The 23,782-nt window shown below is 44.6% G+C and overlaps 1 protein-coding gene across 1 annotated transcript in view; it reads left to right on the top strand.

Annotated features, from left to right (window-relative positions):
- Positions 1-3,682: 3,682 nt before the first annotated feature.
- Positions 3,683-23,782, top strand: part of mapk1 (mitogen-activated protein kinase 1) — a 166,211-nt gene continuing 146,111 nt past the window's right edge. Inside the window, exon 1 of the mRNA XM_072498367.1 lies at positions 3,683-3,860. Within this exon, the coding sequence (XP_072354468.1) occupies positions 3,733-3,860 (128 nt within the window). The 5' untranslated portion in view covers positions 3,683-3,732. The remainder of the gene's footprint in view (positions 3,861-23,782) is intronic.

Here is a 23,782-nt window from a genome sequence, read left to right as displayed (position 1 = left end):
CCACAAAGGCACAGCAGGATTAGTAGCAACCTCCGGGTGCTCCGGTTTCCTCTCACAGTCCAACGATGTGCAGGTTAAGTGGATTTGCCATGTTAAATTGCCCTTAGCATCCAAAAAGGTTAAGTGGGGTTACTGGGTTACGGGGATAGGTTGGAAGTGTGGGCTTGGGTAGGGAGCTCTTTCCAAGGGCTGGTGCAGACTCGATTGGCCGAATGGCCTCCTTAAGCACAGTAAATTCTATGATTCCATGAATTTCCAGCAGCAACCTCGGATGCATTTCATCTAGACCGAGGGACTTATCTACATTAAGTGCAGCCAGCCTGATAGAAACAGACCTGATGAGTATTTCCAGATTTTCTGCTTTTATTTCAAATATCCAGCATCCACAGAATTTTACTTTCGGATTAGGTTCTATTAATGCAGTCCATTAATACAGGAGATATATGGTATAACAGCATGGATGTTTTGATGAATCTTTATGAAACACTGATTCTGCCATAACTGGAGTATTTTGTCCAATTCTTGACACCACATTTTAGGAAGGTTGGAAAAGCCTTAAGAGAGGGTACAGAAAATATTTACTAGAATTGTTTCAGGATGAGGTCCAGAGTAGAAAATGTCAAGAGACTGGATAGAGGTGTTCTAAATCATGAGAAGTTGAGATAAAGTAGAAATAAACTGTTCTCAATGGTGGAGGGATCCAGAACTAGAGAACACACATTTGAGGAGATTGGCAAAAGAACCAAAGGCAACACGTGGAAATTTCCTTTAAGGCAATGAGTGGCAAGGATCTGGACTGCACTCCTGATAATGAGGTGGAGGCAACCATGGCTTTCAAAAGGGAATTGAATAAGCATCTAAACAGAAAAATAAATGGCAGGGTCACTGTGAAAGGATTATGTTGTGGAGTAGGACTATTTGCACAGGCAGCATGGTCTTGATGGGTCAAATGGCCGTCTTCTGTTTCATAACCAATTTTATTCACCAGGGGATGGTACTGAAAAGCATTCTGCGAGAAATCAGTGCAGTCGCCACAACTTGGAATGAGACTGAGGAGGGCCCACTGCCAAAGAACGGAATAGCCCCAAACATTATATTGCTGTAGTGTTTCCATACATCCTTCCTTCTCAAACGAAAAAAAAGAGGGAGTGAGACAGTACTTTAGGAAATGAAATTAAAATTGCTTATTGTCACAAGTAGGCTTCAAATGAAGTTACTGTGAAACGCCCCCAGTCGCCACATTCCGGCGCCTGTTCGGGGAGGCTGTTGCAGGAATTGAACCGTGCTGCTGGCCTGCCTTGGTCTGCTTTCAAAGCCAGCAATTTAGCCCTGTGCTAGGAGCACTAGACCTGCGAGGGACACTCTTCTGAATGTGGAATTAAGAAGGTAGCTGATGGGTGAGTACGTCCTTGTGAGTGTTTTTATTTTATTAAAGTAATTTAATATTAACAGAGGGCTAGTCATGACAGTTAGTGGCAGTTAGTGTTCTTTTTTTAATTAAAAATAAATTTAGAGTACCCAATTCTTTTTTTCCAATTAAGGGGTAATTTAACGTGGCCAATCCACCTACCCTGCACATCATTTTGGGTTGTCGGGGTGAGATCCACGCAGACATGGGGGGAATGTGCAAACTCCACATGCACAGCGACCCGGGGCCGGGATCGAATCCGGGTCCTCGGCACTGTGAGGCAGCAGTGCTAACCACTGCGCCACCTTGCTGCGTTAAGGGGCTTGGTGTTCTGTCTGCGACATGTGGTCAATCACGAATGCTGACAAAATCCTTGACAAATACATCTGCGGGAGGTGTATCCAACTGGACTTGCTGACTGAACGAATGGGTCAGTTTGAGCAGCAGCTAGAGGTACTAAGAAGCAACCAAATGGCGGAAAGCGTCATAGATAGAAGTTATAGAGACGTGGTCACATCCAAGGTACAGGAAGAAAGATGGGTGACTGCTAGATGTGGCAGGCAGTCGTTCTAACAAGTATCCTTTTGGATACTGATCTCTGGGAATGGCCCATCAGGTGACCGCAGCAGCAGTAGACAGAGGTTGGCACCATGGCTGGTCCTAGTGCACAGAGGAGGGGGCAAAGCATAATAGAGCAATACTCATCCGGGCCACTGTCATGTGAGCCCGGTGAACGACCTTAAACTGTATCAGGCTGAGCCTGGCGCGTGTTGTGGACGCGTTGACTCTACTCAACGCGTTAGTCGAAAGACCATCCTCCAACTCTCCACCTAACTCCTCTTCCCATTTGTGTTTCAGCTCCTCCGCCCGCGTTTCCTCTGACCCCATAAGCTCCTTATAAATGTCCGAAACCCTCCCTTCTCCCACCCTCGCTCTGGAAACTACCCTGTCCTGTATCCCCCTTGGTGGTAGGAGCGGGAAGGTTGAGACCAGCCTTCGTAGGAAGTCTCGCGCCTGCAGGTACCTAAAATCATTCCCTCCCGTCAATTCAAATTTCAACTCCAACTCCCTCAGGCTGGGAAAGCTCCCCTCTATAAACAGGGGTGCGAGGTGATGTATTTTGGAAGATCAAATTCAGCTGTGAATTATACAGTAAATGGCAGAACCCTTAGGAGCATTGACATACAGAGGGATCTCGGCGTTCAGGTCCATAGTTCCATGAAAGTGGCAATGCAGGTGGATAAGGTGGTCAAGAAGGCATATGGCATGCTTGCCTTCATCGGCCGGGGCATGGAGTACAAGAATTTGCAGATCATTTACAGTTGTAGATAAGCCATATTTGGAATATTGTGTGCAGTTCTGGTTGCCACACTAGCAGAAGGATGTAGATGCTTTGGAGAGAGTGCAAAAAAGGTTTACCAGGATTTTGCCTGATCTGGAAGGGTTAGCTATGAGAGGTTGAGTAAATTTGGATTGTTCGTTGGAAAGACGGAGGCTGAGGGGAGACCTGATTGAGATCTACAAAATTACGAGAGGTATAGGCAGGGGGAATAGACAAAGTTTTTTCCCAGGGTGGAAGACTCAATCACAAGGGGAACAGGTTCAAGGTGAGAGGGGGTAAGTTTAGGGGAGATGTGCGGGAAAGCTTTTCATGTAGAGAGTGTGCCTGGAATGCGTTGCCAGTGGAGGTGGTGGAGGCAGGCATGATAGCAACGTTTAAGATGTATTTTGATAGACACATGAACGAGCGGGGAATGGAGGGATACCGAATGTTTGGACAATAAGTAGTAGGTCTAAATAAGGAAGTGAGATCGGCACAGGCTTGGTGGGCCGAAGGGCCTGTTCCTGTACTGTTGTTTGTTCAACGATTTAATCATTATACATATATGTATATAGCTGTTTGTGGGATCCTACTGTGCATAAAATGGCTGTTATTTTCCACAGCAGAATCTTGACTGCACTTCATTGGCTGTAAAGAGTTTCTGGGGCTCCTGAGCCATGCGAGGCGCTATATCAATGCAACTGTTCACTTTCTTTTTACTCACTACGTTCCATCACTTGACCTGTGTGAGCCAACTCGCCCAACCCTTCAATCGCTCGCCCGTTCGCTGGGGGAGGAGCCTGACGGTCAGGTGGCCTATGCTCATCCAATCGAATTGCTGGCAGACGGCTGCTCGTCAGATGGCCTGTTATTATCCAATCAGATGTCTGGCTAGGGCGATGGGTCAGCTGGTTTCCAGTTGACCAATCGCGCTCTTCCCTGTCACGTGTGTCCGCCAGTCCAATAGACGCCAGCTTTGGTCATTCCGGATGATCTGAGTAAGATGGCGGCCGCGCCGACTCTGCCTCAGTGCGCAATCGGGCCTGAAGTGATCCGTGGCCAGGTGTTCGACACCGGGCCGCGATACACCAACCTCAGCTACATCGGGGAGGGAGCGTATGGCATGGTTTGGTGAGTGCGACTTCCCGGGGCGAGGGCCCGAGCCCGCAGAGGGAATTGGAGGGGGTGGGCGAGGAGGAGGCAGAGATTTAGGGGGGGGGGGACGGCGGCGGCGGCGGCGGAGGAGAATCACAGAGAGAAGGGGGAAATCCAGTCTGTGGAGCCGCGGGGAAGAAGACACAGCAAGGGAGGTTGTGTGGATTGGGGCGGACGAGATCACTAAGAGGATATTGGACAGGATGGAGTAATAAGGGAGAAGAAGGTGGGATATTTGGAGGGAAAGAGAAACGACTGGGGGTGGGAAAGAGATTAAGGAGAGGGAGGATGAGAGGAAAAGAGTCAAATACGTGCGAGGAGTTGAAAAATGCCCCGTAGAAGATGGAAACTTTGGGGAAAGGGGCGCGTGAGAGAGCAGTTCCAGTATTTTGGTGAGCTCTGGGAGATGAAAAATTATGGGAGGATAAAGGTAAAAGAGTCTGCATTAGATGTAGTAGGGCATTTGAGAATGTAGTAAGTGGGGAGCAGCTTTGAATTAATAGGAAAGTGAAGATTACATTGTGCTGCAGAGTATAAGGCAGAGTATAAGGCATAAGGCAGAGTATAATACAGTATTTAAATTGAGTGGATCTGAAGTCTGTTCATTTTATAGTTGTGTTTTGGGTTTCTTATTACTGGTATGAATACATGCAAATAATCCGTAGAATGTACTGAGTACAACGTTGAGAGATTGAAGAGGGGAGATGCCAAATAATTCCCTTTGGTCAAATGTGACTGTACTTACATGGTTGCATTGGGTTTTCTTTCAGCGGCCTATAGTACTACGGCATTGATGGCCACCAGGAGTGCCGTGGAGTAAATTAAGCCAATGCTGTCTCCCAAAGTCTAGAAAACCACCTGAAGACGTGCCCCCCCCCCCCCCCCCGCGGACCTTATGAAACTTCCTGCTTGCTGCAACAGGCCAGTAGAGTGACTCCTTGCCTGTGCTTGCATAACTGGTGCTGTGTAATACAGTGCCCTACAGTGAAAATAAAGCAGATTTAACAGTGCTACCAGTTGCAGCACATGGGTGGGGTAACCTAATAAAGTTTAATATTTTACATATCTTTTGAGAAACTCCTGTGACCAGGGCATTTATTTAAATAATTTGTGAATTAGCATCAGTTTTCAACTAGCAACTGTGTTCTCTCCTCAGACTAGTGATTTTAGCTGAATTGTCATTGCACTGACATTGGCAGCCCTCCATTACTTTGTTTGAGTGGCCATTTTTCATTGAGTCTAGACACTGAGGTTTTCAGGCTGTTTGACTGTCGTGGACGGTTCAGCCCTGCCCAACCCTGTTGCCCAATATCCACACATACAGTTTACAGCAGGGCTTGCTGGTTGAAGATCAGAAAGGAAAATCCAGGCTGCTTTTGTTTTTCTTAATCTGCAGATATTAGAATCAACTGGAAGCATCCCAGCTGAGTTCAGTTAATACTTTTAATTGAACTGGCTGCTATGTGGCTTGATGTTAAAAAAAAAAAGTGTGCTTACATGCTGTTCCATAAAAAAAAGTCAAATTGTGTGTGGTGTAAGATTCTTGTCTGTTATTGCCGCAAAGCTTTCCCACAAATATATTTTAAATGCTATTTGTGGCTGGCTTTTGTATCCCAGAACTGGAGTCTCATTTCCTGAAGTTGTAATGTTGTTGATAATGGCTAGTTGTTAACTTGAGTGAAACATTACATCTTCTGTTATGTTTAAAAATACAATGTTATAAGTTTAGTGTAACACCTCTTTATTTAAACATACTTTCCTGCTGTGCTTTGAAGTTTATTGATCTATTTTCATGCCAATGATTTCAGTTTTATAATGAGACTTTTCCTGAAATGTTATAGGAAAGCCTCAATTGAAATGTCTCCGTGCAAAAGAAATATGGGAGCGTGATTTGTAGAAGTAGTTCGGTAGTACAGAACTGAGTATTGCTGAAAAGAGACATGCTTTTGAAGCTTTTTGTCTTGCACTCATCAAGACAAATTTGAAAGAATACCAATTGTTGGGGGGCCAACAGTTTATACTGCATATTTATACTTGCATGTATCATAGAATTTACAGTGCAGAAGGAGGCTATTTGGTCCATCGAGTTTGCACCGGCCCTTGGAAAGAGCTCCCTACTTAAACCCACACCTCCGCCCTATCCCTGTAACCCCACCTAACCTTTTTTGGACACTAAGGGCAATTTAGCATGGCCAATCCACCTAACCTGCAAATCTTTGGACTGTGGGAGGAAACCAGACCACCCGGAGGAAACCCACGCAGACACTGGGAGAACGTGCAGACTCCGCAAAGACAGTGACCCAAGCCAGGTATCGAACCTGGGACCCTGGAGCTGTGAAGCATCAGAGCTAAACACTGTGCTGCCGTGCCGGGTAAATTAATATTAGTATCAATTGTTGTTCCCTTTGCTCTTGGTATTCTTGCAAATTTGTTGTAATGAGTGCAAGATGACAAACGTTGACAGCATGCCTTTTATAGCAATGCTCAAGTTTGTAAAATTATTCTTTCTGGTCATTGTTCGTTTACAGCACAAAAAGAGGCCATTTGGCCCATGTCTAGGCCGGTCAACAAAGATCCAAAACACTGATCCTATTTTCCAATGCTTGGCCCAATGACCTGGAGGTTATAGCAATGCAAGTGATCTAACTATTACTTAAATGTTCCAAGAGTTTCTGACTCAACCACCCTTTCAGGCAGATCTACCCAAATGCCCTTCATAATCTTATCTACCCCTTTCAACCTTTGCTGCTTGAAGGAAAACAATCCCAATTCAATCTTGCTCAGACTCTCCAGCCCAAGCAGCGTTCTGGTAAATCTCCTCTTTACTCTCTCCATTGTAATCATATCTTTCCTATAATGTGGTGGCTAGAACTGCACGCAGTACTCCAGTTTTGGCCTAACCAGCATTTTATACAATATTTTATACAGTTCCAGTGTGACCTCCCTGCTCTTGTATTCTATGCTTTGGCTAATAAGGGCAAGTATCCCATGTGCATTAACCACCTTATCCACCTGCTCTGCGACCTTTGGGGATCTATGGATGTGTACTCAAAAGGTCCCTCTGATCTTCAGTACTTTCCCGGGATCCTACATTCATAGTGTAATTCTTTTCCTTGTTAGCTCTCCCCAAGTACATTACCGTGCACCTTTACTTGACCAGTTTACTTGACCCACTTGACCAGTTCATTGATATCCTCCTGCTGCCAACAGCTGTCATCCTCACCATTTACCACCCTTTGTCATCTGTAAACTTGATCATTGGCAAAAAATGTCCAAATCATTAATGTATGCCACAAATATCAAGGGCCTCAGCACTATGCCAATTCATTAAAGTTATTCAATTAAAACAGATAAGCCCCAGCACTGGCTGGAAAATTGACTAAGACTGTGTTTTTGTGTGAACATTGCTTCCTTGTCATGGCTTGCTGTGCTCTTTGATGACATGAGTACCTAGGTTATTAGATCAACGTGGTCTGATTGTGCAAGAGACAGTAGATCCCTGTGGTTAAATAAAACATGTGATGATATAAGTACAGCCAATTCTAAACAATACAATATTCCACCACTGCCCTTGGAAAATTAATTATACTGTTTGGGATAATGTTATATTGGATTGGATTTTGTTTATTGTCATGTGTACCAAGATACAAGGTACAGTGAAAAGTATTTTTCTGCGAGCAGCTCAACAGATCATTTTAAGTACATGAAAAGAAAAGCAAATAAAAAGAAAGTACATAATAGGGCTACACAATGTAACTACATAACACCGGCATCGGGTGAAGCGTACAGGGGTGTTGTGCCAATGAGGTCAGTCCATATAGGTTTTTGTACAGTATTCAAGCACATTGTGCCAATCGAAACAACTCGGTTGTAAAATAAGGTGAAATTTTACAAGCATGAATGTTTTCTCTGCAAATAGAGAAACCATGTAAAAGTGCTATGTAATCCACCCACTGATGAGGAACTTAATTAGGTAGGGTGCCCTCACTAATAGTAAATATGGTTATGTAGTTCTTCAAAAATTAATTGTGCCCTTTTTAATAGAATGCTGTTTTGAATTAGTGCCCCAGATTCAAACACTTTGGTGGCTTCTGTGGAGTCGCCTCCTACACTTGCAAGGAATTCTGCATCAGTTTAGAAACTGGGTTCCATCATTTTACCTGACTAGGTGCAGGCTTTTTACTGGGGCATTACCTTGTTGACCCTCTCCCACAAGGTACTTTTTCATTTAATGTGTGCGATGGTTCATTTGTATGGTTTTGGGCAGGTAACTGGTTTTGACTTATGATAAATATAGAAACATACATCCTCCAATTCTGTGACATTGAATATGTTTGCTTCTGGAACATGGAATAGAATTTTTCTCTCTAATACTTGACCGTATTTAATGTTTCCTGTGGTGCTGCGTGACTCCTCTACAGCAGATCTTGTGTGGAGTTCACTGATCTAAATGCAGATATTCCTACATTACCTGCATTTATTTTCTGCTCTACAGCCATTCCTACATTAGAATAATAGAAACTTACAGCACAGAGGGAGACCATTTGGCATGTCCTAGTTGTGCTAGCTCTTTGAAAGAGGAATTGTGCTGAGTCTCAACTCCCTGCATTTTGCCTGTACCCTTGCAAGTTCCTCATTCAGAAGTACCTGTGCATTTCATTTTTAAGCAGTTGGATTCCACTGTCTTTTCAGGTAGTGTTCTAGATCCTGACAACTGAGTGGAAAACTACCCTACAGCTTTTTTGCCAATGATTTTAAATCTATAGCCACTGGTTATTTAAAAAATATAAAATAATTTTTATTAAAGGTTTTCATAAAATATCAATAACAAAATGAGAAAGAAAAAAGAACCCAACAGGGTTAAGTACAAAACACAATCTAAAAAAGCAACGCCCCCCCCCCCCCCCTGTACATAAATAATAAATTAACATGAACACCCCGACTTAACACAACAGGTGTATACACCCCCTCAGACCCTCCAGTGTAAATAACATAAACAAAAATAAAGTCAACCCCCCCCCCCACCCGAGCTGCTGCTGCCATTGACCAATGTCTGTCGTTCTGCCAGACAGTCTAAGAACGGTTGCCACCGCCTAAAGAACCCTTGTACCGACCCTCTCAAGGCGAATTTCACCCTCTCCAATTTAATGAACCCTGCCATATCGCTGATCCAGGATTCCACGCTTGGGGGCCTTGCATCTTTCCACTGAAGGAGAATCCTTCGCCGGGCTACCAGGGACGCAAAGGCCAGAATTCCGGCCTCTTTCGCCTCCTGCACTCCCGGCTCCTCTGCCACCCCAAATATTGCGAGCCCCCAGCCCGGTCTGACCCTGGATCCTACCACCCTCGACACCGTCCTCGCTACGCCCTTCCAAAATTCCTCCAGTGCTGGGCATGCCCAGAACATATGGGTGTGATTTGCTGGGCTCCCTGAGCACCTAACACACCTGTCCTCACCCCCAAAGAACCGGCTCATCCTTGTCCCGGTCATGTGTGCCCTGTGCAGCACCTTAAACTGTATGAGGCTGAGCCTCGCGCACGAAGAGGAAGAATTCACCCTCCCTAGGGCATCTGCCCACGTCCCCTCTTCGATCTCCTCTCCCAACTCCTCCTCCCACTTACCTTTCAACTCCACCACCGAGGCCTGCTCCTCCTGCATCACCTGGTAAGTTTCCGAGATCTTCCCCACTCCCATCCACCCCCCCGAGAGCACCCTGTCCTGTACTGTGTGTGGCAGTAGCCGTGGGAATTCCACCACCTGCCGTCTGGCAAACGCTCTTACCTGTAAGTACCTGAAGGTGTTCCCCGGGGGGGAGCCCGTACTTCTCCTCCAGCTCACCCAAGCTCGCGAACGTCCCGTTCACAAACGGGTCCCCCAACTTTCGTATCCCTGCCCTGTGCCACCTCGAAAACCCTCCATCTGTTCTCCCTGGGGCGAACTGGAGCCACTGGTTATTAACCCATTCACCAGAGGAAATGCTTTTCTCTAACCCCTCTATCAAAACCTCCAATCAACTTGAAAACCTTTATTAGGTCACCTCTTCTTAACATTCTCTGTTCCAAGGAGAATAGTCCCAACTTTTAAGCCATTCAATCTTACTGAAATCCTAATATGCCCCTTCGGTCCCCTTTCTAAGGTCTTTACAACGTTTCTGAAAAGCACTGCCCAGAATTGTCTCCTATGCAAAACCTGTGGTCTAAAGGATGATTTATAATTTTTAGCAAGATCTCCTTTTATATTACATTCCTCTATTTATAAATATAAGGTACCAATCCATCATATTAACCACCTTATTAAATTGCCCTGCTGTTTTTATGAATTTGTGTATATGAACACCAGGGCTTCTGAGACCTGGTGTTTCCAGCATTTTGATTTATTTCAGATTTCCAGCATCCTCCGTATTTTGCTTTCATTATGGCTTCTATTTCGATCCCTCCTCGGGATTATTGTAATGGGGGAAAGGGGGAGTTGTGGTTATTTTATGTTAAGTGTTTGCTTCTATTCAGAGAATTTCTCTGAATTGACATACATTGTTGAGGTTGGGTAATCCATGTTTTACGATGCAAATGTCCATTCAGGTAATGCCACTAAATTAACAACGTAGGATTTCACTGAGGCATAACATACCGGTAGGCTCAAATATGGGTGTCCAAAAACTGGATTTTTTTTATATGTTGCAATGCAGCACATCATCAGGACAATTCAGCAAGCTACTAAGATGGCACGCCAGATTGGTTATTGGCTTCGTGCGTCGTTTCCCGCACTCCCCAAGTGGTCTAAGTGATGCTTGCCAATTCCATGTTTGAATTGTACTTGAATATAACTCTGATCTGTTGCTAATTAGCTTAAATATCTTTCTCTAAATTGCAGATTGTGATGCATTCAAACATTTTCATGTGGATTACTTGTTGATCAGCAAAATGACATACTTTTCATAAGTTGTATATGCAGAACAGTAGGAGGCTATTCAGGCCATCATGCCTTCATTGGTTCTTTGAAAGAGCTATCCAATTAGTCCCATTTCCCTGTTCTTCTCCTGTCGTTCTGGAATTCGTCTCTGTCTAATAAATATCTAATTTCCTTGAGAAAATTATCATAGAATCTGCTTCAGCTGCCTTTATCAGACAGTGCATTCCCGATCATCGTAACATGCTGCATAAATATTTGTATTTATCTCCCTCTGGCTGCCAATTACCCTTACTCTGGCTACCAACCCTCATGTCAGTGGAAAAGGAGTAAATAAGGAGAAACTCAGTATCCTTCATAATGTGTACTTAATTCAATAAGACTGAAGTAACATGAATCAAATGTATTTGGCTTGAAGTCTACTGCCAAGATTTATTAGCTCGCCTGGTGGTTTTACACTTGTGAAGTAGTTGAGTGCTGATTCAGATAATTGCAGGTGAGGGGAGCACAAAGGCATAAAATTGGACTCCAATGCTGCCTTCAGCCTCAGTTGCAATAATGTAAAACTGTCTCCTATGCTGTGGTACCAAGGTGCATTCTCTTTATACATCACTAAGCTGGAACATGGGGTTGCACTGAATATGTTTTGCTTGCTGGAGCAAATGTAATAGTTATCCAAAAATTTCTGTTGCAATTTGTTTGTAATTTCTAAAGTAAAATATCTTTTCAGATTGCAATGCTGGGTTGTCTTGGGGCGAATGATAAAACTAAACACATCTTAAAACTTGCTTTTAAATAAACTTGGAGGATATGTGGCATGTATTTGTATCCCAGCATTTCTATGTGTTATAGTTAAAATGCTCCTGAAACCTTTGAAGAGTTAACCATGATTAAGAAAGCTGAACTTTGGCCAGATGTGCAACAGATTTCAGACACATTACAACCAGTTGCATATATATGTAAATTTGTATGAGGTTCCACACTCAGCACATGCTTTGCCTTATTGTTTCCATCCTGTTTGGCAGATAGGAGGCTATATTCAACAAAGGTGTAGCGTATCATTTGTAGTCTGCTATAGAATAGACAGCAGAGTAAATGTTCTCTCATTTTTCTCCCCTGTGAAACTCATGGTTTTCTTCAAAACTGCACTCATTTTAGGGCTGCTACTTTTTTTATGGTGTCAACCATGGCTCAATTGACAGCACTCTCGCCACAAAGTCAGGTAGTTGTGTTCCAGTCCAACTTTATGACTTCAATACAGAAGACACTCCAGTGCAAGTAGCTAGAGTATGTGTGATTGGAAGTGCCATCTTGCAAATGGTACGTTAACCCAGTGCCCTGTCTGACGCCTCAAATCCCATGATACTATTTTTGAAAAGGAACAGGAGAGTTATCCTGTGGCTTGCCCAATATTTATCCCTCAACCAACATTAATAAAGAAGAGTGTTGTCATTAATGCATTGCTTTTGTGGGAGCTTGGTGTGCGTAAATTTGATGTAAAGCACTCGGATGGCGTCGGGTCGTGGAAGGCACCTTATAAAGTGCAAGACTGTCTTTTTCATTAGTTGATTGGCCTTTATTATTGTACCCGCAGCAACGCAACTTGTATTTATATGAATACAGAAAATGTATTTGAATATATAAAACTACCCCAAATTTGCAGCAGTGCAATTGCACAAAAACTGACACCCAAGTCAGGATACCAGTGAGCGGGACTCGAAGCTTCGGATATTGGGTCTTGGAATACCTTGGCGATGACGTTTGTGCAGGCTGGATGCTGGGCGGTCAACCAGGAGAGAGTTGGGAGTACTGCAATCTGGAGGTATCGAAAATATAGATGATTTCAACAGCATGTGGATTGAGGCAAGGAAAGAGGTGGGTGATGTTCTGAGGTGGTAATGAGTGGGTATATGTAGAGGAGATGATATGGGGTTAAAAACTCTGCTTGAGGCCAAACAGGACACTTTGTTGGAATCAGTCTGGTTTAACCTAAAACCGTGGCCACAAAAAAGGATGGATTTGGCAGTGAGAGAACATAGTTTGTGGCAAGGTCCAAAGGATTTTTTGTCTTTCCAGTCTTGAACTGCTGGATTTTAGGGCTAAGAACTGATGTTGGGCATGCAAGTTGGCGGAGGCAGTAGAGGAATGGTAGAGATAATTGGGTGTTATCAGCCTACATATGGAATCCAATTTTATCCTTTACCAAATGTTGTCATTAGTGTTTGAATATAGCTTGGAATGGACATGAACTCTCTTGTTTAGAATGCATGCTGTTTTCATCTTGCAGCAATTCACTTTTAATAATGCAGGAACCAGATAATCATTCAGTCAACATATTTTGAGCTGAAGGTCGGAATATTCAACAACGTGTTGTGCTGTGACCTATTGGCAGGTCTTAATCTGCAGGCATGAAATGTTAAGCAATGTTAAAGAAAGAAAAAAGCTTGCTCTTATGAGTGCCTTATCAAAGCTCCCAAATACCTCCAAACGCTTAACTAGTGAGTTCTTTGAATTGCAGTGATCTGAATTGTGTCAGCTAACCATTTTGTACAAAGATATAGCAAACAACAGATGAATGACCAATTAGGTTTTCAACCTGGGAATGAGAGCCATGAGGTAGCATTACATAAGAAAAACAAAATGCATAAAGAATTGGGAGAGGCACATACATGAGAATAAGAAATAGTAAATTGGGAGAGACACGTGGCATGAGAATAAGAAATGGTAAGGTACTAAGTGGAGCCACAGTAAGTGGGAATGCAATTAGGTTTACTGTACATGCATGTGAACGTACAAGTGTGTTAAATAAAGTTAGCGAGCTTTAGGCATGTGTAGCTGTGTAGGAATATAATGTTCTGATTTAAAAAAAAAAAAAAAAAAAAAAATTCCAATTAAGGGACAATTTAGCGTGGCCAATTCTAACCCTGAATATATTTTGGATTGTGGGTTGAGACCCATGCAGACACGGGAAGAATGTCCAAACTGGACACAGGCAGGGTGTCAGGATCGAACCTGGGTCTTCAACGCCATGAGACAGCAGTGCTAACCACTGTGCCACCCTATACACTGTTATAATAATGGAGATACAGGTTTTCCAGGATACACGGTGTTCAGGAAAGATGGGATAGGAAGAGGGGTGACTATTTCAGTGTATTACAGTTAATATTACAGTGCTGGACAGGAGGATGTCACAGGAATCCAGGACAGAATCTTTTTGGATAGAGGTGCTGTTAAATTACTTTGTCTTTTGTAGACTAGTGGGAATGACATGATGGAATAAATTTGCAAGGAAATGAGAGAGGTGCAAGAATTAGAGTAGTTATAACGAGGTGCAAGAATTATAGAGTAGTTATAACGAGGGATTTTTGCTATCCCAGTCTCTTAGGACAATCGCAGTTCAGAGGGTGAAGAATTCCAAAGTTGTGTTTGGGATTGTTTTTTCAGATCCATATGTTTCTGGTCCAACAAGAAAGGGGGGAATTGCTAGATCTGTTCCTTGGGCGTAATGTGGGTTAAGTGGGTCACTTGTCATTAAGGGAACAGTGATCATTGGATTTGGCGATGTAAATTGGAATCAAAGACTGGCAGAGCTGGGCATGGATGTGCAGGGCATAATTTCTAAATTTGCAGATGACACAAAACTTGGAAGTATTGTGAGTAGGATAGTGATACACTTCAAGAGGACAAAGGCGAGTGAAAAGGAAGGACGCAAAGCAGATAGAATTTAACGCAGTTAAAATAAAGGATACAGTTCTGAAGAGCGTGCGGAGCAAAGGAACCTGGGGATAGAAATGCACCGAATATTGAAGATAGCAGGATGGATTATGAAAGCAGTACATCCCTCTCGCATGACAAAATTGACTAACCGCGTTCCCCGTTGATACCAACTTGAACTCCACCTGGAGCTTCTTCCTCGCTGCCAACAACTCTAACGTTGAGGTAGCGGAGTATTGCCGGTCCACTGCCAGAATGGACTTCACCAATCTTTGCCTCCGCTTTCCCAGGTTGTCCCTGTGAGCTTTCATCAAAATCAACTCCACCCTAATGACTGCCTTTAAGGCCTCCCAGAACATGGAAAAAGTGACCTCGTCATTCTTATTAAACTCCACGTATGTGCCAATAGCAGAGGCTATCCTCTCACAAGCCCCCATCTGTAAGCAGTGCCGAATCCAGCTCCACGGGGGTTGCTGAACGCAACTTCTCCCAAACACACCTCCACATACTGCGAAACATGGTCAGATATGGCAATCGCCGATTACTCTGTCCCCACTGCCCCAGGGAACAACAACTTATCCACGACGAAGAAGTCAATATGTGAGTAGATCTGATGCACATGTGAAGAGGAGAATTCCTTCTCCCTCGGTATCTGAATCTTCACTAGCTCTCCCCATCTGCTTCATAAATACCAGTAGCTCATTTGCCACCCCCTGGTATCTTGAAGGATTTGGGACACAACCTATCTAATCTGGATCAAACACTCAATTAAAGTACCCCCCTCCCCGGCCAATGATCAACTGATGAGTCCAAGTGCGGAATGGGCGCCAACACCCTCATCATAAAATCTGTATGCCCTCAATTTGGCACATACACATTCGCCAAGAGCACATGGGGCCCCCTCCAATGTTCCACTCACCCTTGTATCTCCCTCCTGAATCCACCACTATATTATGTACCAAAAAGGCCATCCTCTTACTAATAAACACCGCAGCCCTCCTATTCTTTGCGTCAAAGTTTGAATGGAATACTTGTTCCACCAACCCTTTCCTCGGCCTCAAACTCTTAGATGTATCTCCTGCAGGAAAATAGCATCCACCTTTGCGCTTTTTACATGGGCGAACACCCGATGTCTTTTAACCAGCCCATTTAACCCACTTGCGTCCCATGTGACCACTGGTTAGGGGCTCCCTCTCTACTTCGTCCCCGTTAACTAGCGTCTCTGCTAGTAGGGTAGCCCCCACCTTGGGGAAAAGCGCAAGTTATATATTCAATAATTCCATACACAGCCAGTCTATCTGAACCCAAGTTTAATATTGAACATCGTACAAACCCCCAACATTTGCAACCATTCCCAACAATGCTTCAAAACACCATAAAGCCCATATCCCAAATGTAGGATTGCAGATATAACAAACATGAAAAATACAACGGGTAAAACGAGAAAACAGCCCACCCCGCCGTTCCCAGTTTATGCTCCTTAACAAAGTTATTCGCTCCGGCATGTCAAAATAGTGGGTCTTGTCACGAAATGTGGCCCATACGTGAGCCGGGTGCACCACTCCAATTCTCACTTTGCTCTTGTAAAGAGCCACCAGGGCCTTCTTAAACCCCACTCTCCAGTTTCACTCCCAAATTCTTGAGTACTGTGCCTCCAACCGCTGTTCCACCCTGTCCTAAACTGCATTGACTTGGTCGCTTTTTGCCAGATCGTTCGTGACTGCCGTCTACTCTCTAACCTCCTCCGTGAAAAACCCAACCAACCCCAGTCGTCCACTGAGAGGGCAAAGACGACATGGAGCCATTTTTTCCACCCCTGAACCACGTGGGACTCTATTGAGGGTCTTTTATTTGACACGCTCCTCGTATGATATCCTGCATATATCTCACACCAGAGGAGGACTCCAAGCTCTTGAACTATATCACTTTTTCACCTGCATGGCATCTGTGAAAATGGGTTAAAAGGGCCAAAAAACAAATCCCCAGACAGGAGCCACCTTGTGTGACTGCTCACTTCATGGCTGCCACTGGATGTCGTAGTATACGTTCTTGCCCCTTTTTGCTGAAAGAATGAAGTAGGACAAGGTGCCAGAGAAATTCTCTGCTTTTTCTGCTTGTTCGCAGTTCTGAATATCTGTTAATCCTTCTATTATTGCAGCAATTATGTGCATAAGTTTTGCATAGATTCATGGATGTTTGCAGCGCAGGAGGAGGCCATTTGCCCCGTAGTGTCCATGTTGGTCTTCAAAGAGCTGACGACATGAATCCCATTTTCCAGTGCTTGACCTGGAGGTTATTGCAGCGCCAGGATATGTCTAATACTTTTTTTCAATGTTATGAGAGTTTCTGACTCAATCACCCTTTCGGGCAGTTAGTTCCAGGCTCCCACCACCCTCTGGTGAAATGGTTTCTCCTCAACTCTCCTCTTAGCCTCTACCATTTGCCTTAAATCTATGCCTCCTGGTTATTGACACCTCAACTAAAGTGCCTTACTATCCACCCTATCTATGTCTCTCCTAATCTTGCGCATTGCTATCAGGTACCCTCTCAACCTTTACTGCTCCAAGGAAAACAATTGCCTATCCAATCTTTCCTCATAGCTCAGACTCTCCACCCCAGGCAGCATACTGATAAATCTCCTCTGCACCCTATCCAGTGCAATCACATCTTACAGTGTGGTGACCAGAACTGCAGGCAGTTCGTCAGTTGTGACCTAAACAGCGTTTTATACAGTTGCAGCATGACCGTACTGCTCTTGCCTTTATTGGCAGAGCTTTTTTTGGGGGAAAATATTTTATTGAAGCATTTGAAATTTTCACAATTTAAAATGTTGACATTTCTACAACAACCGCGCGGGTCGACACACAAAATACCCCCGAAAAGAGCAACAAACAATAAACCACGTCCCCCACTTCTCCCGCCCTGTCCCCAATTATCCGGAGTCCCTCCCTGTCCTTATTTAACATGACCATGCCTCCTGTTTTCCTTTATCTTCTTCCCCCCCCTTACTGCTGCCGTTCAATTTTTGTTGAAGAAATCGATGAACGGCCGCCAACTCCGGGCGAATCCCTGTGTTGATCCTCTCAGAGCGAACTTGATTTTGTCCAGACTGAGAAGCCCTTCCATATCGCTGACCCCCCCCCGGATCCTCCGACACCCGATATATTGCCAATTCTGGACTCGGAGTTACCCTACCTTCCAGGACTTCTGACATAACATCCGCAAATCCCTGCCAGAATTCCCTCTGTTTCGGACATGCCCAAAACATATGAACGTGGTTGGCCGGGCTACCCCCACACCGTCCACATCTGTCCTCCGCCTCCTTGAAGAACCTACTCACCGGGCTACCGTCACGTGGGCCCTGTGGACTACCTTGAACTGAATGAAGCTAAGTCTAGCACAGGACTATGATGCATTTACCCTTTTCAAGGCTTTTTCCCAAAGCTCAGTTGCCAGTTCCCCTCCTAGCACCTCTTCCCATTTCCTCTTCACCTCTCTGACAGGGGCCCCTTCCTACTCTAACAATTCCCTGTATATCTCCAAAACCTTCCCACCTCCATCCCCTGTTTTAGACAGCACTTTACCCTGTGGTCCCCTCAGGAGGAGGCAGGGAAAGCTTGGAACCTGCCTCCGTACAAAGTCCCCCACTTGAAGGTAGCGAAACCCATTCCCACCCTGCAAATCAAACTCCTAATGTCTCCAAGGTCGGAAAGCCCTCCTGGATGAATAGATCCCCAAACCCCTCAATCCCTGCCCGCTGCCGTACCTTAAAAGCCCCCATCCAGCCGCCCCAGGGACAAACTGGTGATTGTCACAGATCAGTGACCCCACTGATGTCCCCTCCAGTCTCGTATGCTGCCTCCACTGCCCCCACACTCTTAGGGCTGCCACCACCACCGGACTTGTAGAGTACCGAACCAGCAAGAATGGCAGGGGTGCCATCAGTAAAGCCTCCAGACTCGTACCGTTGCAGGATGCTGCCTCCATCTGCTCCCAGACCGATCCCTCCCCCACTACCCACTTTCTGACCATTGATATGTTTGCCACCCAGTAATAGTTAATAAAGCTCAGGAGGGCCACGCCCCCGCGGGTCCGTGCCCTCTTTCCTCTCGGGGTTTTATCCGCCCATGTAAACCTCTATCGCCGCATTCATGCTTCTGAAAAAAGTCTTTTGAACAAAAATCGGGAGATATTGAAAAAAGAAAAGCAGTCTCGGAAGGACCGTCATCTTCACTGTCTGAACCCTCCACAGCGTCAGTGGGAGCATGTTACATCTACGGAAATCCCTTCTCATTTGATCCAGTGCTTTGCCCGAATTTAACTTGTGAAGCTGCCCCCAATCCTTGACCATTTGAATCCCAGATACCTAAAACTTCTCCAAACCACTTTAAAAGGTAGCTCCTTCAGTCTCCTTTCCTGCCCCCGTGCCTGGATCATGAACATCTCGCTCTTTCCCATATTTAACTTCTAGCCTGAAAATCCCAGGCATTCGCTGCTCTCAGAGCCATTGCTAAGGGTTCTATGGCCAGGCCAAACAGTAATGGGGAGAGCGGGCATCACTGCCTTGCCCCCTGACATCGACTAAAGTATTCCGACCAAGCTCGGTTAGTTCTTGCGTTTGCCACTGGGGCCGGTCCAATTTCAGAGAATTTACAGTGCAGAAGGAGGCCATTCGGCCCATCGAGTCTGCACTGGCTCTTGGAAAGAGCATCCCTACCCAAACCCACACCTCCACCCTGTCCCCATAACCCAGTAACCCCACCCAACAGTAAGGGCAATTTTTGGACACTACGGGCAATTTAGTATGGCCAATCCACCTAACCTGCACATCTTTGGACTATGGGAGGAAACCGGAGTACCCGGAGGAAACCCGCGCACACACGGGGAGACCGTGCAGACTCCGCACAGGCACTGACCCAAGCCGGGAATCGAACCTGGGACCCAGGAGCTGTGAAACAATTGTGCTAACCACTGTGCTGCCCCGCAATAACCAGACCCATTCCACAAATCCCTGCCCAAACCCAAATCTGCCTAAAATATCCCATAAATACTTCCACTCCATCCGGTCGAAAGCCTTCTCCGCGTCCATGGCGACTACCACCTCGGCCTTTAGCCCCTCCACTGGCATCATAATTAAGAAGCTGTCGAATGTTGGATGTCAGGTGCCTGCCCTTTACAAATCCTGTCTGATCCTTCCCAATTATCTCCGGGACACAATCCTCTATTCGAGTGGCCAGGATCTTTGCCAATAATTTGGCATCTACATTCAACAGGGAAATTGGCCTGAATGATCCACAGCATTCTCGCTTCAGGATGAGAGAAATTGATGCCTGTGATAACGTTGGGGGGAGTACTCCCAGCTCCTTGGACTCATTAAAAGCCTTAACCAGGAGCGGGCCCAGTAACGCAGAGAACTTCTTATAAAATTCCACTGTGAATCCGTCAGGTCCCAGGGCTTTACCCGATTGCATCGCCCCCAGTCCATCTATCACCTCCCCAAGCCCAATCGGGCCCCCCAGGGCCTCCACCAGCTCCTCATTTACCTTCGCGAACTCTAGCCTCCCAGGAATTGATTCATGCCCTCCTCCCCAACCGGGGGTTCCGACTCGTATAGCTGGCTATAAAATTCCCAGAACACTTCATTCACCTCCCCTGGGTCCATCACCATCTTCCCCCTCGTATTCTTTATTTTCCCTATTTCTCTCGCCACCTCCTGTTTCCTCAGCTGATGCGCCAGCATCCTGCTAGCTTTCTCCCCATTCTCATATACTGCCCCTTTAACCCTCCTCAGCTGACCCTCCGCCGTACCTGTGGAAAGGAGCCCAAACTCCATTTGAAGTCTCTAACGCTCCTTCAGGAGCTCCTCATTTGGAGACTCGGAATAGCTCCTGTCCACTTGTAAGATTTAAGATTTCTCCTACCAACCTGTCCAGCTCCGACCGCTCAGTTTTATCCCTGTAGGCTTAAATCAAAATACATTCCCCTCTAATAATCGCTTTCCGTGCCTCCCAGGCCACCCCAGCTGCAATCTCTCCCGTGTCATTGATTTTTATGTACCCCTGAATGGCCTCTCACTTCCTCACAGATCTCCTCAACCGCTAACAGCCCTGTATCTCGTCTCCACTGTGGGCGCTGGGGCATTCCCGTGCCTGCCCGTAGATCTATCCAGTGTGGTAGGTGATCTGAAACCACAATTGCTGCGTACTCCGTGTTCTCAACCCCTGCTAACAGTGTTTTATCTAGCACAAAGAAATCTATCCTGGAGTACGCCTTATGTACATGGGAGTAGAATGAATATTGTCATATGCTTTCTTAACCAACTTATCTACCTACCATGCCACTTTCAGGGATCTGTGGCTATGTACTCAAAAGGTCCTTCTGATCTTTAGTAATTTCCAGGATTCTACCATTCATAGTGTAATCCTTTTTCTTGTTAGCCCAAGTGTATTATCTCGCACCTTTTCTGGGTTAAATTCCATTTGCCATTGCTCTGGCCTGTCCATTGATAACCTGCTGCAGATTACGGCTATCCTCTTCACCATTTACCATCCTACCAATTATTGTCATCTGCGAACTTAATCCTATCCCCTACATTTAAGTCCAAATCATTAATGCACACAAATAGCATCAGCTCCAGTGCTGAGCCCTATATAACCCCACTTGAAACTGACCTGCAGTCACAAATATCCTTCTACCCTCCCCCTCTGCTTTCTGCCTCTCAGCCAATTTTGGATCCAACCTGCCACTTTTCCTTCGATCCCATGGGCCCTTACTTTCTTGACCAGTCCATATGGACCACATCAAATGCATTACCCTCATCGAAACTTCTGGTTCAAAAAATTAGATTAAATTTGTCAATCGTTACTATCATGTAACAATTCTGCCTATCCTTGATTAATCCGTGCCTCAAGTTTCTTGAGTTAGGCTTGCATGTGATGTTGGCATGGGGCACTTTGCTTCCTGATATGTGATTTGAAAAAAAATCACTTGGAAACCAAAATTCAAAGTGCTGATCGGTCTGCTTGTATTATACTCAACTCTTCACCTCAGATTGTTCTTCATCACCAGTGACATCTCTAACCATCTCTACATTGCCCCAGTGTTATGAAGTGCACAACTGCTATTTCTGGACATCCTCCAAGTTTGAAAGGAAAGGATCTAGAATTGATGGGTGGATTTCACAGTTGACATGAACACCGTGAATGACTTTTCATGGCAACAATTGCTGAAATCCTAAAGACACAGCTGCAGGTTTCCTTTTCTTGCACAGTGAGGGGCATTTCAATGTCTGCAGGCACTCAAAACAATAGTTATAGCATTTGTATGGGACTGACAGACAGCAGTGGCTGAGGTCTATTTGTAATCCGGTTTAAATACAGAAGCTGGTGTAGTGGAGAAAGCCTATTTATTGATTGTAATTGTTAATCACCATTTTCATATTTGTCTACACAGCTATCAATGTTAACATGCTAACCTTTTCCTATAATGTTCTTAAGGTATGCACAGAGCATGTTTTCTGTTATGGAAAGGAACCTTTCCAAGTGTACAGAGTTAGTCAGAAAAAATATAATGAAGCTTTCTGCTATCATTTGTAATTCTAAAACTGTTTTCAAGAGTCCAAGGAGCTGCTGGTCTGTACCTGAGGTGAAGACCGATGGGTGCGCCCTCTAAACATTGTTAAGCATTCTAGTTGTCTAGTATGATCTCTTCAAAATTCTGTCTGGTGTATCCCCTACCAAATTGCACACAAGCCACAAATGATACAACCCCCAGGGACTCCCTGTTTCAACTTGTGGAAAGCAACAGCTGCCCAAAGAATAATAGTGCTTTAATTGTAGAATGTCTTTTTTTAGTTTACAATAACAACTAAACATGCAGGAATCTGACAGTCGAACAGATACCGACCCCCCGGGCCCGAGAACGTATAGTCTACAGTCTTTATTGAGAGGTAACTGAGTGAAGAGATATTTGCTAACTAAATTCCAGCTCCTAATATTTACATGTTTTTGCAGTCCAAAGTAATAGTGCCTGTATTATTCAGGTAATGTTCATAAGTCATGTCCATATTGGTACAAAATAGTTCCTATATGAACCTATTGATATTAGAAGTCTGTATGAGTCTATTAAGATTAGACGCCAAGTTTCAGCTACAGTAAAAGCTAAGCAATGTAGTACTGCTTCTCCATCTGTATGAGGCAAAAGCAGTAGTTCTAAGTTAACGAGTGATGTCAGTCTGAGAGCTAGCTTTTTTAATGATTGTGGGCACTACATCTTTGAATTGTCTCTTAATACATCTTGCGATGACTAGGAATTTCAGATGTATTGTAGGAATTTCAGATGTATTGTATTATAGGTATTTGGTGAGGTAAGGGTTAAACGTTTGTGTTAGTGTATTTGACTGCTGCAGTCATGTTTTAAAAGAATCTTGGTTTGTAAGGTTAGGAGCTAGGGGTGCAATTAAAGCATTGTAAAAAGCAGTGGGCTAATGGAATGAAATAAAAAATTTAGAGTGCCCGATTAATTTTTTCCAATTAAGGGGCAATTTAGCGTGGCCAATCCACATCTTTGGGTTGTGGGGGTGAAACCAACGCAAACACTGGGAGAATGTGCAAACTCCACACGGACAGTGACCCAGAGCCGGGATCGAATCTGAGACCTCAACGCCGTGAGGCAGCAGGGCTAACCCACTGCACCACCGTGCTGCCCATCGAATTTTGTATGGATTACGGGGTTTCCCTGTGGAGTTAATTAGATTTTAGCTTGGTAGTTCTGGATGAACCTGTTACTACAAGTCAGGCAGTTTGTTCTCTGCAGTTCAGTTAAAAGAGACTATTTGTCTTTAAACCAGTGCAGAATTGTCTGAAAACAAGGGGAGCTGAAACAAGCTAAGAAACAGCTTCTGAAGAAATACTGCTAGTTTCTGCATGGGTCTGACAGGAGTCTAATCTTTAAAGCAGTATCACGAGAGCTCTCTCTCTCAAAGAACAAGTATTCCTGAATGCCATTGGTAGGGTAGTTTAAGTGAACTTAAATGAAAGATGGCCGTTAAGGGTATTGTATTAGTATTGTTTAATGGATAATTGTAAACTATTTTTTGGCGGGATGTTAAAGATTGTAATACTGTGTTAAATAATAACATTTGTTCTGATATACCATATCCCTATTTCTTAGTGAAATCATTCCTGGAGCGAGAAATCCTTTAATCACTGTCTTACAAAATTAAAATAAAATATTGGACTTTCTGTCACCGTTACTCTGCCAGGTGAAGTAGTCCGAT

This window comes from Scyliorhinus torazame, chromosome 1 (genome assembly GCF_047496885.1).
Source record: "Scyliorhinus torazame isolate Kashiwa2021f chromosome 1, sScyTor2.1, whole genome shotgun sequence".
In the NCBI taxonomy this organism is placed as follows: Eukaryota; Metazoa; Chordata; class Chondrichthyes; order Carcharhiniformes; family Scyliorhinidae; genus Scyliorhinus; species Scyliorhinus torazame.
This window is presented reverse-complemented; position numbering and strand designations above follow the sequence as displayed.